This window comes from Hyla sarda, chromosome 6 (assembly GCF_029499605.1).
Source record: "Hyla sarda isolate aHylSar1 chromosome 6, aHylSar1.hap1, whole genome shotgun sequence".
Classification (NCBI taxonomy): Eukaryota; Metazoa; Chordata; class Amphibia; order Anura; family Hylidae; genus Hyla; species Hyla sarda.
Window position 1 is genome coordinate 302,596,079 of NC_079194.1, and position 14,255 is coordinate 302,610,333.

Here is a 14,255-nt window from a genome sequence, read left to right on the forward strand (position 1 = left end):
CAGCTGCTTGTAAAGGCCAGCAGGGTATTGTCATGTAGTAAACCAGGCATGGCCTTAATATTACCGCTTTATAAAGCATTGCTGCCGCCTCACCTGGAATATGCTGTTCAGTTTTGAGCATCGGTTCATAGAAAGGACGTCCTGGAGCTGGAAAAGGTACAAAGGGGCGCAACCAAACTAATAAGGGGCTGGAGATTAATAGAATAAAGTTTGTTTAAAGGGGGGATATGATCAATTTATATAAGTATATAAATTGTCCGTACAAAATATATGTTACAAAAAAAAGACTGTTCTAGGTTAAAACCCCTTAGTCAAAAGACAGGGGGCGCTCCTTCCACCTGGAAAAAGATGGGTTTAATGTCCAGAAGTGACAAGATGTCTTTACCATAATAACGGAGAATCTGAGGAACAGTCTACCTCAGGAACTACTCTCAGAAAAAACAGCCGAGGGCTTCACTACAGGCTTAGATACAAGAAAATAACAATGAATATGGGTATGGGTGGGTGCAGGGGAGGGGTGGTGTATGGGCGGGTGCAGGGGAGGGGTGGTGAATGGGCGGGTGCAGGGGAGGGGTGGTGAATGGGCGGGTGCAGGGGAGGGGTGGTGTATGGGCGGGTGCAGGGGAGGGGTGGTGTATGGGCGGGTGCAGGGGAGGGGTGGTGTATGGGCGGGTGCAGGGGAGGGGTGGTGTATGGGCGGGTGCAGGGGAGGGGTGGTGTATGGGCGGGTGCAGGGGAGGGGTGGTGTATGGGCGGGTGCAGGGGAGGGGTGGTGTATGGGCGGGTGCAGGGGAGGGGTGGTGTATGGGCGGGTGCAGGGGAGGGGTGGTGTATGGGCGGGTGCAGGGGAGGGGTGGTGTATGGGCGGGTGCAGGGGAGGGGTGGTGTATGGGCGGGTGCAGGGGAGGGGTGGTGTATGGGCGGGTGCAGGGGAGGGGTATGATTGGATGAAGATAATCAGATGGAATACTGTATTTCTACATATGCATTTATGTTATGAGTGGACGATGGGAAGGGGCATGTAGGATAAAGGGGCGGGCTATGGTAGGATAAAGGGGCGGGCTATGGTAGGATAAAGGGGCGGGCTATGGTAGGATAAAGGGGCGGGCTATGGTAGGATAAAGGGGCGGGCTATGGTAGGATAAAGGGGCGGGCTATGGTAGGATAAAGGGGAGGGGTATGGGAGGCTGGGATGTGATACTGTATTTGTACATATGCATGAATGTTCTTTTCTTTTAAAGGGGTACTCCGGTGAAAAACTTTTTTTTTTTTTTTTTTTTTTTTTATCAACTGGTGCCAGAAAGTTAAACAGATTTGTAAATTACTTCTATTAAAAAAACTTAATCCTTCCTGTACTTATTAGCTGCTGAATACTACAGAGGAAATTATTTTCTTTTTAAAACACAGAGCTGTCTGCTGACATCACGAGCGCAGTGTTCTCTGCTGACATCTCTGTCCATTTTATGAACTGTCCAGAACAGCATATGTTTGCTATAGGGATTTCCTTTTACCCTGGACAGTTCCTAAAAATGGACAGAGATGTCAGCAGAGAGCACTGTGCTCATGATGTCAGCAGAGAGCTCTGTGTTTCAAACGGAAAAGAATTTCCACTGTAGCATTCAGCAGCTAATAAGTACAGGAAGGATTAAGATTTTTTAATACAAGTAATTTACAAATCGGTTTAACTTTCTGGCACCAGTTGATTTAAAAAAAAAAATAAAAATAAGTTTTTCACCGGAGTACCCCTTTAATGGTATATGTATCCAAGCCTGTAGTGAAGCCCTGGGCTGTTTTTGCTGTGAGCAGTTCCTGAGGTAGACTGTTCCTCAGATTCTCAGTTCTTATGGTAAAGACATCTTGTTCCCTCTGAACATTGAACCCTTTTCTCTCCAGGCAGAGGTTAAAAAAAAATAAAAAATACTAACTAACTATGTTCTAACCAGTCACTGACCCCATTAGGACTACGGGTTTAGTGCTCCCTTAAAATGACAAAAAGTTAAAGCCTTCCCCCCTCACCTCGCAGAGTCTTCATATGCTGTACGGCCATTCTTAGCACGGTTAGCTTGTCCAACTTCCGAGACATGGCGTTACACGTGGGCACGAGAGATGCCAACTCGTCGATGAAACTGTTCATTTTGTCTCTGCGCCTCTTCTCGATTTGACTGTGAGCCTCCCTTTGATAAGAACCCAAACATGTCATTACACAGGAGGTCTACAGACACACAAGACATTGTACAGGAAGTCTATGGAGACACAAGACATTGTACAGGAAGTCTATGGAGACACAAGACATTGTACAGAAAGTCTATGGAGACACAAGACATTGTACAGAAAGTCTATGGAGACACAAGACATTGTACAGGAAGTCTATGGAGACACAAGACATTGTACAGGAGGTCTATGGAGACACAAGACATTGTACAGGAGGTCTATGGAGACACAAGACATTGTACAGGAGGTCTATGGAGACAAGACATTGTACAGGAAGTCTATAGAGACACAAGACATTGTACAGGAGGTCTATGGAGACACAAGACATTGTACAGGAGGTCTATGGAGACACAAGACATTGTACAGGAGGTCTATGGAGACACAAGACATTGTACAGGAGGTCTATGGAGACACAAGACATTGTACAGGAGGTCTATGGAGACACAAGACATTGTACAGAGACTATGGAGACAAAATGCATTGTACAGGAAGTCTACGAAGACAAAATGCATTGTAAAGGAGGTCTACTGAGACACAAGATATTGTACAGAAAGTCTATGAAGACACAAGACATTGTACAGAAAGTCTATGGAGACACAAGACATTGTACAGTAAGTCTATAGAGACACAAGACATTGTACAGAAAGTCTATGGAGACACAAGACATTGTACAGTAAGTCTATAGAGACACAAGACATTGTACAGAAAGTCTATGGAGACACAAGACATTGTACATGAAGTCTATAGAGACACAAGACATTGTACAGAAAGTCTATATAGAGACACAAGACATTGTACAGGAAGTCTATATAGAGACACAAGACATTGTACAGAAAGTTTATGGAGACACAAGACATTGTACAGGAGGTCTATGGAGACACAAGACATTGTACAGAGACTATGGAGACAAAATGCATTGTACAGGAAGTCTATGAAGACAAAATGCATTGTAAAGAAGGTCTACAGAGACACAAGATATTGCACAGAAAGACTATGGATACAAAATGCATTATACAGGAAGTCTATGGAGACACATGACATTGTACAGAAAGTCTATGGAGACACAAGACATTGTACAGAAAGTCTATGGAGACACAAGACATTGTACAGGAAGTCTATGGAGACAAGACATTGTACAGAAAGTCTATGGAGACACAAGACATTGTACAGGAAGTCTATGGAGACACAAGACATTGTACAGGAAGTCTATGGAGACACAAGACATTGTACAGGAAGTCTATGGAGACACAAGACATTGTACAGGAAGTCTAGGAGACACAAGACATTGTACAGGAAGTCTATGGAGACACAAGACATTGTACAGGAAGTCTATGGAGACACAAGACATTGTACAGAAAGTCTATGGAGACACAAGACATTGTACAGAAAGTCTATGAAGACACAAGACATTGTACAGAAAGTCTATAGAGACACAAGACATAATTGCATGGGAGGTCTATGGACACACACGCAGAACATTTTACTATATTCACCTATATAAGACACTTGTGTGGCTTATGTTCCAGAACAGTGTTCCCCAACCTGCATACCTCCAGCTGTTGCAAAACTACAACTCCCAGCATGCCCGGACAGCCGTTGGCTGTCCGGGCTTGCTGGGAGTTGTAGTTTTGCAACAGCTGGAGGCACCCTGGTTGGGAAACACTGTTCTGGAACAATGAAGTAGCAGGCATGAAATCTAACACCTATATCCGACAACAACAGACAAAGGGCTGTTTCCCCCCCCCATACACACAACTACTGTTGCAGAATAATAATAAAACTTACCGTGCATTTTTTATCCGACCTTCTGCGTACTCTAACCTAAAATTATATTTGAAAATTAAAAAATCTTGTGTAAATGACAGAACAGATGAAATCATTCTACAAATTCTCACATGTGAATCTCCTTCTTATTACTCCATTGTGCACAAAATCAACAGTTTGGTACCAATAGGCAGAAGTTTTATTTATAAAGAAAAAGTTAAAGAGTACCAATCATCAACTAAAGTGTCCCTAATCCTCCTCCCCATCTGTCCCTGACACTCACTAACGCTATCCCTGCCTTTATTTCTACTTTAAAATGACTATAAAACACCTTTCTCTACCTCACTTAGGCTGCTTGTTTCTTGCGCTGTGTGTAGGGAGGAAGGGGGAGTGTCCAGGCAGGCGCGATGTCATCTGCAGCCTTGCCCGGCTCATTTCTGCCCCTCTTGCTGCGATTTCTCTCCTGAGGTATATTTATATATGGTATATTAATATATTATAAATATATATTATATATATATATATATATTTATTTTCAGACACACAATATATATATATATATATTTATTTTTACCCTGTACTGCTTTTAAGAAGTGAACCTGTCATCTGAGAATCGCGCTCTGCTGAAGTACAAGCACAAAGCTTGCTCCCGCCTGTCTGATTGACAGGGGGGGAGCTGCGCTGAGCTCGTACCTGTCCTGGCTGCAGCGCGAGTCCGAAATGCTGAAAGCCCGAAATGCTGAAAGTCCGAAATGCTTGCGGCCAGGACTGGTAGGGAGACCCCTAGTGGTTAAGTTTTTAAAGTTAAAATACACATAAAAAAAGGAGGCAACATTTTTAATTAAAAGCAATTACAAAGTTGTTCATTAGGGATTTATCTTTAAATGGGTACTCTCATAAAAAGTAAATATTTTTTTACTATAAAGATTATGCAAAAACAAACATGTTTCTAATATAGATTAATTTAAAAAAAATCTTGTTTTTATTGTTTTTTTCACATTATAAAACCTGGCCACTAGGGGTCACCCTATATGGCTCAGGAAGCATTTTCACCCCCTTACATTGAGCACGTTCGGACCACTGCTGGCCGGGCAGCGTGGTCCAGCGTGATCCGAAATGCTCCTTCACAGCTCGCTCTCTGCCTGTATATGAAACAGGCAGAGAGGGAGCACAGCGCTCGTTCGCGCGCGGCACGCAAAATTTCAATCTGCCTGCCCCCCTTCATATGCCTTTTCACACTGCAGCTTGTGTGCTGCAGTCTCTCATGCTGTAGACAGAGAGGGAGCCGAGAGTGGAGACGCCGCAAACGAAATTTGAATATCCCCGCCCCCTTTCATATGCCTCTTCTCACTGCAGGAAGACTGGCGGAAGCGATCCCCGGCCAGGCTTCAGATGACGTAATGCCGGCCGGGGCCACCCACTTCCTGCCCTCCGGAGACTGCTCAACTCTGAGCTACCGAAGCGGTTTGAAAAAAGGTATTTTTAGGGGAAAATTGAATGAAATAAATACAGGGATAGATGTAGGTGTCAGGGACAGATGGGGAGGGGGATTAGGGAAATTTATGTTCGTAATAGCTACTCTTTGATATATAAAAAAATATATTTTTGATGAGAAGTACACTTTAACATATTGTAAACTTTTAGGTAGTGTTGGTCGGCCTGAAGTGATTTTATTGTATAAAAAGAGTCTCCTACTCACATCCCATGTGGATCGTCCTTGTCGGTATCCATGCCTTCTCCATGGCTAGAAAAGGGAAAAGAAAAGCAGAAAGTTACTGTCAGCAACTACAGCCCTATATCCTGCCCTCTATATGACACAGCACAGATACCATTACAAGTTATACAGACTGTAAAAATGCCTGGAGATTAATTGGGGGGTCAAATCTGACATGGGTAAATAGCAAATAGTCGACGAGATCCACAGTACCCTTAAGTCAGTGACAGCATTTCCCTAAAAATAAAACACTCTTAATTTTCACTGTAAAAAGAGTCAAGGAGGCGTGACCTAATGTCCTGGTGGGCCGTGATGTAATGCTTCTCCATGCTTTCCGAGCCTGCACTCCTCTTCTTTGATTGACAGGCCCTGCTGAAATCCTGCGCATGCGCGGTGAGCTTGCCGCCATCACTGCCTCTCCATGTGCGCACCGCCATAGTCCGTTCACCAGGAACGCAGAAGCTAGAGCGTCATAAGACCAAGCTCCGGAGAACTGACAGTGAAGGACATGAACAACGAACACTGAGCGCATGCGCAGGATTTCTGCTAGGCCTGTTAATCGAAAAAGGAGAGGGCAGGCTAGGGAAGTGGATGAAGGCGATACAGTGCAGGGAAACTCAAGATATTCGCCAAACCCCCTTGACACTTCACAATGGGAATAAAGAACATGTTTTAGGGGAATGCAGCCACAAACTTGACACCATGAGCCTAACTAACAGTACCTGTTTATAATCCCTATTTATCCATGTCAGCACTTTTAGTACATGATTCCCAGATGACAGGGTGGGGTGATTCTGGTAAGGCCCCTTTCACACTACTGGTATCCTCCTGCTTTTTTACTGCTGGATGAAAAAAAAAAGCGGATGCAATAACTGGAAAAATAAGGGATGTTGTTCATCCGTTATCATCCATTATTACCAGTTACATCTGTTTTTTTTCAGGTTCTTGACCCTTCTTTTTGTAAAGCTGTACTGAGCATGCTCAGTACAAAAAAAATTATGTTAAAAACCTGACGATAACTGATAATTTTTTTTTAGTTTTTTTTTTTTAACATCCGGTTCCCATAGACTTCATCGTTAAATTTTAACATCCAATTTGTCACCATTTTTTTTGCCGGACCAAAAATTAGTGCATGCATAGTCTTTTGTGGTGGTAAAAATAACTGACATTAGTAAAAATAAAAAAACAAAATAAAAAAAGGACATGCCTGATGCAAAAGGATGTTCAAAAAAAATCCCATTGACATGAATGGGATTTTTTGACGGCCATTTTAAAGGGGTACTCCGGCGCCTAGACATCTTATCCCCTATCCAAAAGGAAAGGGGATAAGATGCCTGATCGCGGGGGTCCCGCCGCTGGGGACCCCTGTGATCTTGCACACAGCACCCCAGTTAAAATCAGTCCCCGGAGCATGTTCGTTCCGGGTCGGATCACTGGCTACCACGAGGCAGGCCCCGTGTTCGCCGGTAATCAGACCCGGAGCGAACATGCGTGCAAGATCACGGGGGTCCCCATTGGAGGGACCCCCGTGATCAGGCATCTTATCCTCTTTCCTTTGGATAGGGGACCCTTTTAAGGACTTTTTGGCAGGAGTAATAACGGAGGTTTTTTATTTTATTTTTATTTTTTATTTTTTTACAGGTACCTGTAGTGTGAAAGGGGCCTAAGAAAATGTAATAATGCTATTATATATTCCTGATCTACACACATATGTATGTGTTTGTAAAAAAAAATTACAAATTTTTATATATATATATATATATATATATATATATATATATATATATATATATATATATATATATATATTTTATACAGAAAAGATATATACAAGATATATACAGATATATATATATATCTCATATACATTTATATATAATAAAATGCATGAGTGTGTACCCATGGAGTCTGAAATCTGCTTACATGCTATTTAGTTTCCCAAAACTCAAGACATTGCCACCCCCGTCGCTAGGTTGTGCTTGGTATTGCAGCTCAGCCCTATTCACTTAAATGGAGCCAAGCTGCAATACCGGACCCGACCTATGGACAGGGGGTGGTGCTGCCATGTTTTCCAACCCTGCATCAAAATTTCCTTTTGCACAAGACCTCTCAGGACAGAGCAATGTGTGCGATTATTATTCGATTGCTCACCAGCACTTCTACTCCGCCAGTTGTTTTGGGCGGAGGCGACCGGTGATCATCAAAAAGGAATTTGCATACAGACTTGTTATTAAAGTGACCGTCGCCGAAATAAAACCTCCCATGAGTCATTTTACCATGAGTGTCCTTATTTAACTTCTTCTATATAACAAAGAAGCTACATGAACATTCTACAGGGCTCTGAAGGGGTTAAGAAAACAGAACTTTCCAAGAAAAGTTTTCAACAAACTTTCAGATCAACTTCCTGCGGACGTTTTTCATGTCTGACAACTAAAACTCCCAAAAGACCGAGGATAAATGTTTGATCACACGGTTATCCGCTATTGCGCGAGGGGGGGGGGGGGGGGGGAAGCAGCATCTGCAGAAACCTATGATGCTCAGTACATCAAAGTGCATGGACTGGAGGAAAAAAATTCTGCAACAAAACCCACCTGCAGAATTACAGCAAAGTAAGGTTATAGGGCATATTCACATATACGTAATTCGCTGCAGATTTCAGAGATGATAGGTAGGAGATAGATATAGAATAATATATATATATATATATATATATATATATATATATATATATATATATATATATATATATATATAAAATACACAGTGGATTAGGTACATGCGAGTGTGCTCTGAAGTGTTTGCCCCAACATTAAAACTTATCCATTTTAGAGTTTCCTAACCAGTGTGCCTCCAGCTATTGCCAAACTACAACTCCCAGAATGCCCAGACAGCCTTCGGCTGTCTGGGCATGCTGGGAGTTGTAGTTTGGCAACAGCTGGAGGCACACTGGTTTGGAAACACTGATTTATCCACAGTATGGGTCAGGGTATAATGGGAGTTCAGCAACAGCTATAGAGCCAGAGGTAGTAAAGCAGTGGTTTAAATACAGTGGTCCCTCAAGTTACAATGTTAATTGGTTCTGGGATGACCATTGTATGTTGAAACCATTGTATGTTGAGACCAGAACTCTATGGAAACCTGGTAATTAGTTCTAAAGGCCCCAAAATGTCATCCAAAAATAGGAAAAAGTGAGAATTAAAGAAAAATAAGTAGATAACTAATATAGATAAAGCAAATCCTTACATATAAAAGAAAGAAAGATCCACTGGGAGCTGTAATCACTGTCTATGTCTATGTAAGTCTATGTCAGTGTTTCCCAAGCATGGAGCCTTCAGCTGTTGCAAAACTATAACTCCCAGCATGCCCGGACAGCCAAAGGCTGGGGGCACCCTGCTTGGGAAACACTGGTCTATGTAGAGGACAGGAGCTTCTTCAGGGTCCTGTACAGTACACGCAATGCCCTAAAAAGTAACATGGAGCCGCCCTCACCTGGTGTCCAAGGAAGCAGCTAACCCTGGTACAGGTAAAGTGTACAGAACATGTAATACCTCCCTGTACTGTAGGGGGCGCTACCAGACACCAGTCAGTGCATACACTTCAGTAATACAGTTAAAGAGTAGGACAGAACATGTAATACCTCTCTGTACTGTAGGGGGCGCTACCAGACACCAGTCAGTGCATACACTTCAGTAATACAGGTGTTTTACCAGTGAATGCCCATTCTGATTGGTCGGTTCTTCCAGCTATTGACATGTATCACAGATCTGGACTGTCTGTACATTTTATGTTGAGTCTGGTTTCAAGTTACAATGGTCCAGAAAAGACCATTGTATGTTGAAACTATTGTATTGTATGTTGAGGCCATTGTAAGTTGAGGGAACACTGTATATGCAAATCTATGCATAATGGGAGTTGTAGTTTTGCAAGAGAAAAAGTCAGATTGCAGATCAATGGTTTAAATGCATGTACTCATCATTAAATCAATGCATAATGGGAGTTGCAGTTTTGCAACCTCTGCAGAGTCGCAGGTTGCAGTTCATCTATTTAATGCATGTAATAAAATACTAAAATAAATGCACAGTGGGAGTTGTAGTTTTGAAAGAGCCAGAAAGCCACAGGTTGCACAGCAATAGTTTCAATGCATGCACTTATGAAACCAATGCATAATGGGGGTTGTAGTTTTGTAACAGCTGTAGAACCACGAATTGCAGATCAATGGTTTAAAAGCATGTATCATTAAATAAATGCATAATGGAAGTTGTAGTTTCTCAACAGCCGAAGTGCTAAAGGTTGGGGGAATACACAGATATAGATGATACATATCTGGGGGGGGACTGACCACTGGGACACCCCAATCATCTTGAGAACAGAGAATTCATTGTCCCACTCGGACTGGAGGGACACATCATCACAAAGGAAACTTAGGATCAGACATTACAGACGTTACCATTTAGGGCAGTGTTTCCTAACCAGGGTGCCTCTAGCTGTTGGAAAACTACAACTCCCAGCATGCCCAGGCAGCCAACGGCTTTGTACAGGAGCCCCATAGCTTCATCCTAGGACCTTATCGGGCTTCCAGCCAGGCCTAGGACAAAGTCACACTACAGAATCTAATTAATGTTTCCCAAACATCGTGCCTCCAGCTGTTGCAAAACTTAGGCTTACTGGTTGGGTAACACTGATTTAGGGTTAAAAAAAATAAAATAAAAATTGTGTAAAATATACTTACTCAAAAGAAAAGCTGTCAAGCCTAAAAAGACAAGAAGACAATGTATTAATCACCCGAGAAAGTAACAATTCGCTAATGTAGAAGAAAAAAAAAAAAAAAACATTCCCATCAGCGGATCCATTAATAGAGCGGACGACTGATGTGCGAGGACAATGGAAGAAAACTGTCAGACTGAACGACTAATAAGAATTATAGGGAAATACTTTAAAGAGGTATGCCAGGAAAAGAAATAAAAATAAAAATTATTATATATATTATATACACACACACACACACACACACACATATTATACAATATAATATATATCAACTGGCTCCAGAAAGTTAAACAGATATGTAAATTATTTCAATTAAAAAATCTTAATCCTTTCAATAATTATCAGCTGCTGAAGTTGAGTTGTTGTTTTCTGTCTGGCAACAGTGCTCTCTGCTGACATCTCTGTCTGTCTCGGGAACTGCAAAAAGTAGAAGAGGTTTGCTATGGGGATTTGCTTCTAAACTGGGCGGTTCCCGAGACAGGTGTCATCAGAGAGCACTTAGACAGAAAAGAGCAACTCAACTTCAGCAGCTCATAAGTACTGAAAGGAGTAAGATTTTTTTTTAATAGAAGTAATTTACAAATCTGTTTAACTTTCTGGAGCCAAGTTTTTTTTTCCTGGATAACCCCTTTAAGAACTTTGGGGGGAAATGTATAGAATCTCCTGCAAAAGGAATAGAGAAGCAGTTGCCCATAGCAACCAATGAGATTCCAACTGTCATTTAAAAATTAAAAAAATGTCTGGAATCTGATTGGTTGCTATGGGCAACTGCTTCATTGTATCTTTTACAGCAGTGTTTTTCAACCAGGGTGCCTCTAGCTGTTGCAAAACTACAACTCCCAGCATGCCCGGACAGCCAACGGCTGTCCGGGCATGCTGGGAGTTGTAGTTTTGCAACAGCTGAAGGCACCCTGGTTGGGAAACACTGCTTCACAGCATGCGAAGAGCCAACATCACCCAGCACAGTCTATGAGCTTGTGAAGTTGAGTTGTTCTTTTCTGTCTAAGTGCTCTCTGATGACACGTGTCTTGGGAACCGCCCAGTTTAGAAGAGGTTTGCTATGGGGATTTGCTTCTAAACTGGGCAGTTCCCGAGACAGGTGTCATCAGAGAGCACTTGGACAGAAAAGAACAACTTAACTTCAGCAGCTCATAAGTACTGAAAGGATTAAGATTTTTTTTAATAGAAGTAATTTACAAGTCAATCGATATTTAAAAAAAATATATATATATATATGTTTTCCTGGATAAACCCTTTAATACATATTTGCAAAACAAGAACATGACCGTTCCCTTCAATCCCTTATTTTCCCAGGATGCCTTTTTTATGGGCTTATCTCATGGCGACTATTGACATTAGGACTGAATGCACCAATCTCGACATGCGCTGCCTATAAGCGGCACCTCCTGCGGCTCAGATCACTTATGTATATTTAAGAACTATGCAGAAAAAAAAATTAAAAAATTAAACACACTGTAGTTTCTATGGAAACAGAAGAAGAAAAACACATGGATGAGAATGCATATGCTGCGGCCCATAACATGTGACATCACTGTCAATCAGCCGAAGCGTTCTAGGAAAAACAATTAATCGTTTTATTTTTTTCTGACTATGGGAAAGTTCTCACGTCTCCTGTCAGCTGGGACGTTTCTAGGCAAAAGTCGTGCGTGTGTTTTATCGTTATGCAAGTTCACTGGGGCATTGTGACGCTGCTGCCTATAGTTAGGGGGGCGCTATTATATAAGCGAAGAGCACTAAACAGGATAGTATGGTAATAATTAGGAGGGCGCATAGAGTCACAACAGGAGCCATTATACATTCTCCTACATCAATGTCATATTCTTAATTTACAATAGTTCCTAGTCAGGAGGTCAAGTGTACAATGGAATTAGTCGGGAGGTCAAGTGTGCAACGGAATTAGTCGGGAAGTCAAGTGTGCAACGGAATTAGTCGGGAAGTCGAGTGTGCAACGGAATTAGTCGGGAAGTCAAGTGTGCAACTGAACTAGTCGGGAGGTTGAGTGTGCAACTGAACTAGTCGGGAGGTTGAGTGTGCAACTGAACTAGTCGGGAGGTTGAGTGTGCAACTGAACTAGTCGGGAGGTTGAGTGTGCAACTGAACTAGTCGGGAGGTTGAGTGTGCAACTGAACTAGTCGGGAGGTTGAGTGTGCAACTGAACTAGTCGGGAGGTTGAGTGTGCAACTGAACTAGTCGGGAGGTTGAGTGTGCAACTGAACTAGTCGGGAGGTTGAGTGTGCAACGGAACTAGTTGGGAGGTTGAGTGTGCAATTTTGAAAAGTTGTCCCAATCCTATGCTAGGGTTGACATGAAAAATGTATAACCCATTATGCCCCCCACCTCCACAAAGCCAACACATCGCCCAGCCCTAAAGCAGCCACTGAGGTGCCCTGAGGATGCCACCCATCCCTGACAAACCCCCCACCACCACTAAGAGCACCACTGCTTCTACGGCTCACCTGAGAGCTACCCCCCCCCCCCCCCACCTTCCCCAAATTCAGAAACTCAACTCGAGCTGTCAAGCATACCGGCCCCCATAAAGGGATCTAATCATGGGAGTAGTAGTTTGGATGTCTTGGGGTATAACTTTTGCACTGTCTCTACTGCAGACTTGGACTTGTGCATATAATATAAATATTATATATATATATATGTTCTATATACAGTAAAAGGTATGTAGGTTCTATATAACATGTATACAGTATTAGGTATGCGTCTACGTTGGGAGTTTTAGTTACACAACATCACCGCCACATTAGGTTCTCTCTTATAAGTGCAGACATTTCGCACATTTAACGAATCTGGCGGGTGCTACGACAGCTCTGGAATGCGCCATCTCATAGACAGCAATGCATTTCCAAACAGAATTTGCACAAAGAATAGACCTGTCTATTCTTTCTGCGGACACCAAAAATCGGGATTTTAGTGGCAGAAGCATCTGTGTGAAAAGTGCAGCAGAATCCCATTGAAATCAATGGGACTCTGCTGCAGCGGATTTTTGCACGGACACCGTGCTTTGTGAACATAACCTTATAGTAAACTAAGTGTATGTTCACACAGCGGATTTTTGCTAAATACTGGCCCAAGGGGGGACAACGCAGCAGGCGCCGCCAGAACATGCCGGCAATAGGACTGCTCAAAAAACGCGCCGTCTCGATAGACTGCGATGCATTTCAAAAGCAGATTCCACAGAAAGAATTGCCCTGTCACCTGGAAATCGGAAGTTCTGCAGCAGATGTTCCTGCCGCAGAAATTCCGCCATGTGCACGATTCAGCAGAATCCCACGAAAACAATAGGTCTCTGCTGCAATGGAATTTTTCCACTGGATTCTGCTGAGTGAACAAGACCTAAGGGTCCGCAGTTGGGGATTTTTACAAGGCAATTACTTAATTGACATGCCAATCGAAAATGCATAAGAATTACCTTGCCAACTCCTCATCGGTTGTATAAATCCATGTTCACACGGTGCAAAATTCTTTGCTGAACGTTCTTTGTACCGACAAAGAAACTGTCCTTCCTACATGTAGGCTCCAGTAAAATCAATAATTTCTAAATAATAAGTTAGGGGTTCACAAGAACCAACACGTGACTCCTGGACGAAGCCGCTCCTGGCGAAACGCGTCGGAGTTGTGTTGTGGGGCTGGAGTGAGTCCTGTGTCTGTATACTGGCTGCTACTCTCACTGGCACTATTGCTATTTGCAGTTACTTATTCTTTGCTTTTGCTGCTATTCTCACAATATTTGCTGCTATTTTCATGGTATCTGATGCTATTTGGACCG

General features: G+C 42.6%; 1 protein-coding gene across 12 annotated transcripts in view; it reads right to left on the reverse strand.

Moving 5' to 3' along the window:
- Positions 1–14,255, reverse strand: part of BMAL1 (basic helix-loop-helix ARNT like 1) — a 143,813-nt gene that overhangs the window by 24,218 nt on the left and 105,340 nt on the right. For 11 of the 12 annotated variants that reach the window (XM_056527958.1, XM_056527952.1, XM_056527954.1 and 8 more), the window contains 5 exons: positions 10,419–10,439; positions 5,675–5,719; positions 3,997–4,032; positions 2,017–2,174; positions 94–147 (listed from right to left, as the gene is read on the reverse strand). In XM_056527958.1, the coding sequence (XP_056383933.1) occupies positions 94–147; positions 2,017–2,174; positions 3,997–4,032; positions 5,675–5,719; positions 10,419–10,439 (314 nt within the window). The remainder of the gene's footprint in view (positions 1–93; positions 148–2,016; positions 2,175–3,996; positions 4,033–5,674; positions 5,720–10,418; positions 10,440–14,255) is intronic. The other variant, XM_056527963.1, reaches the window with a different exon arrangement.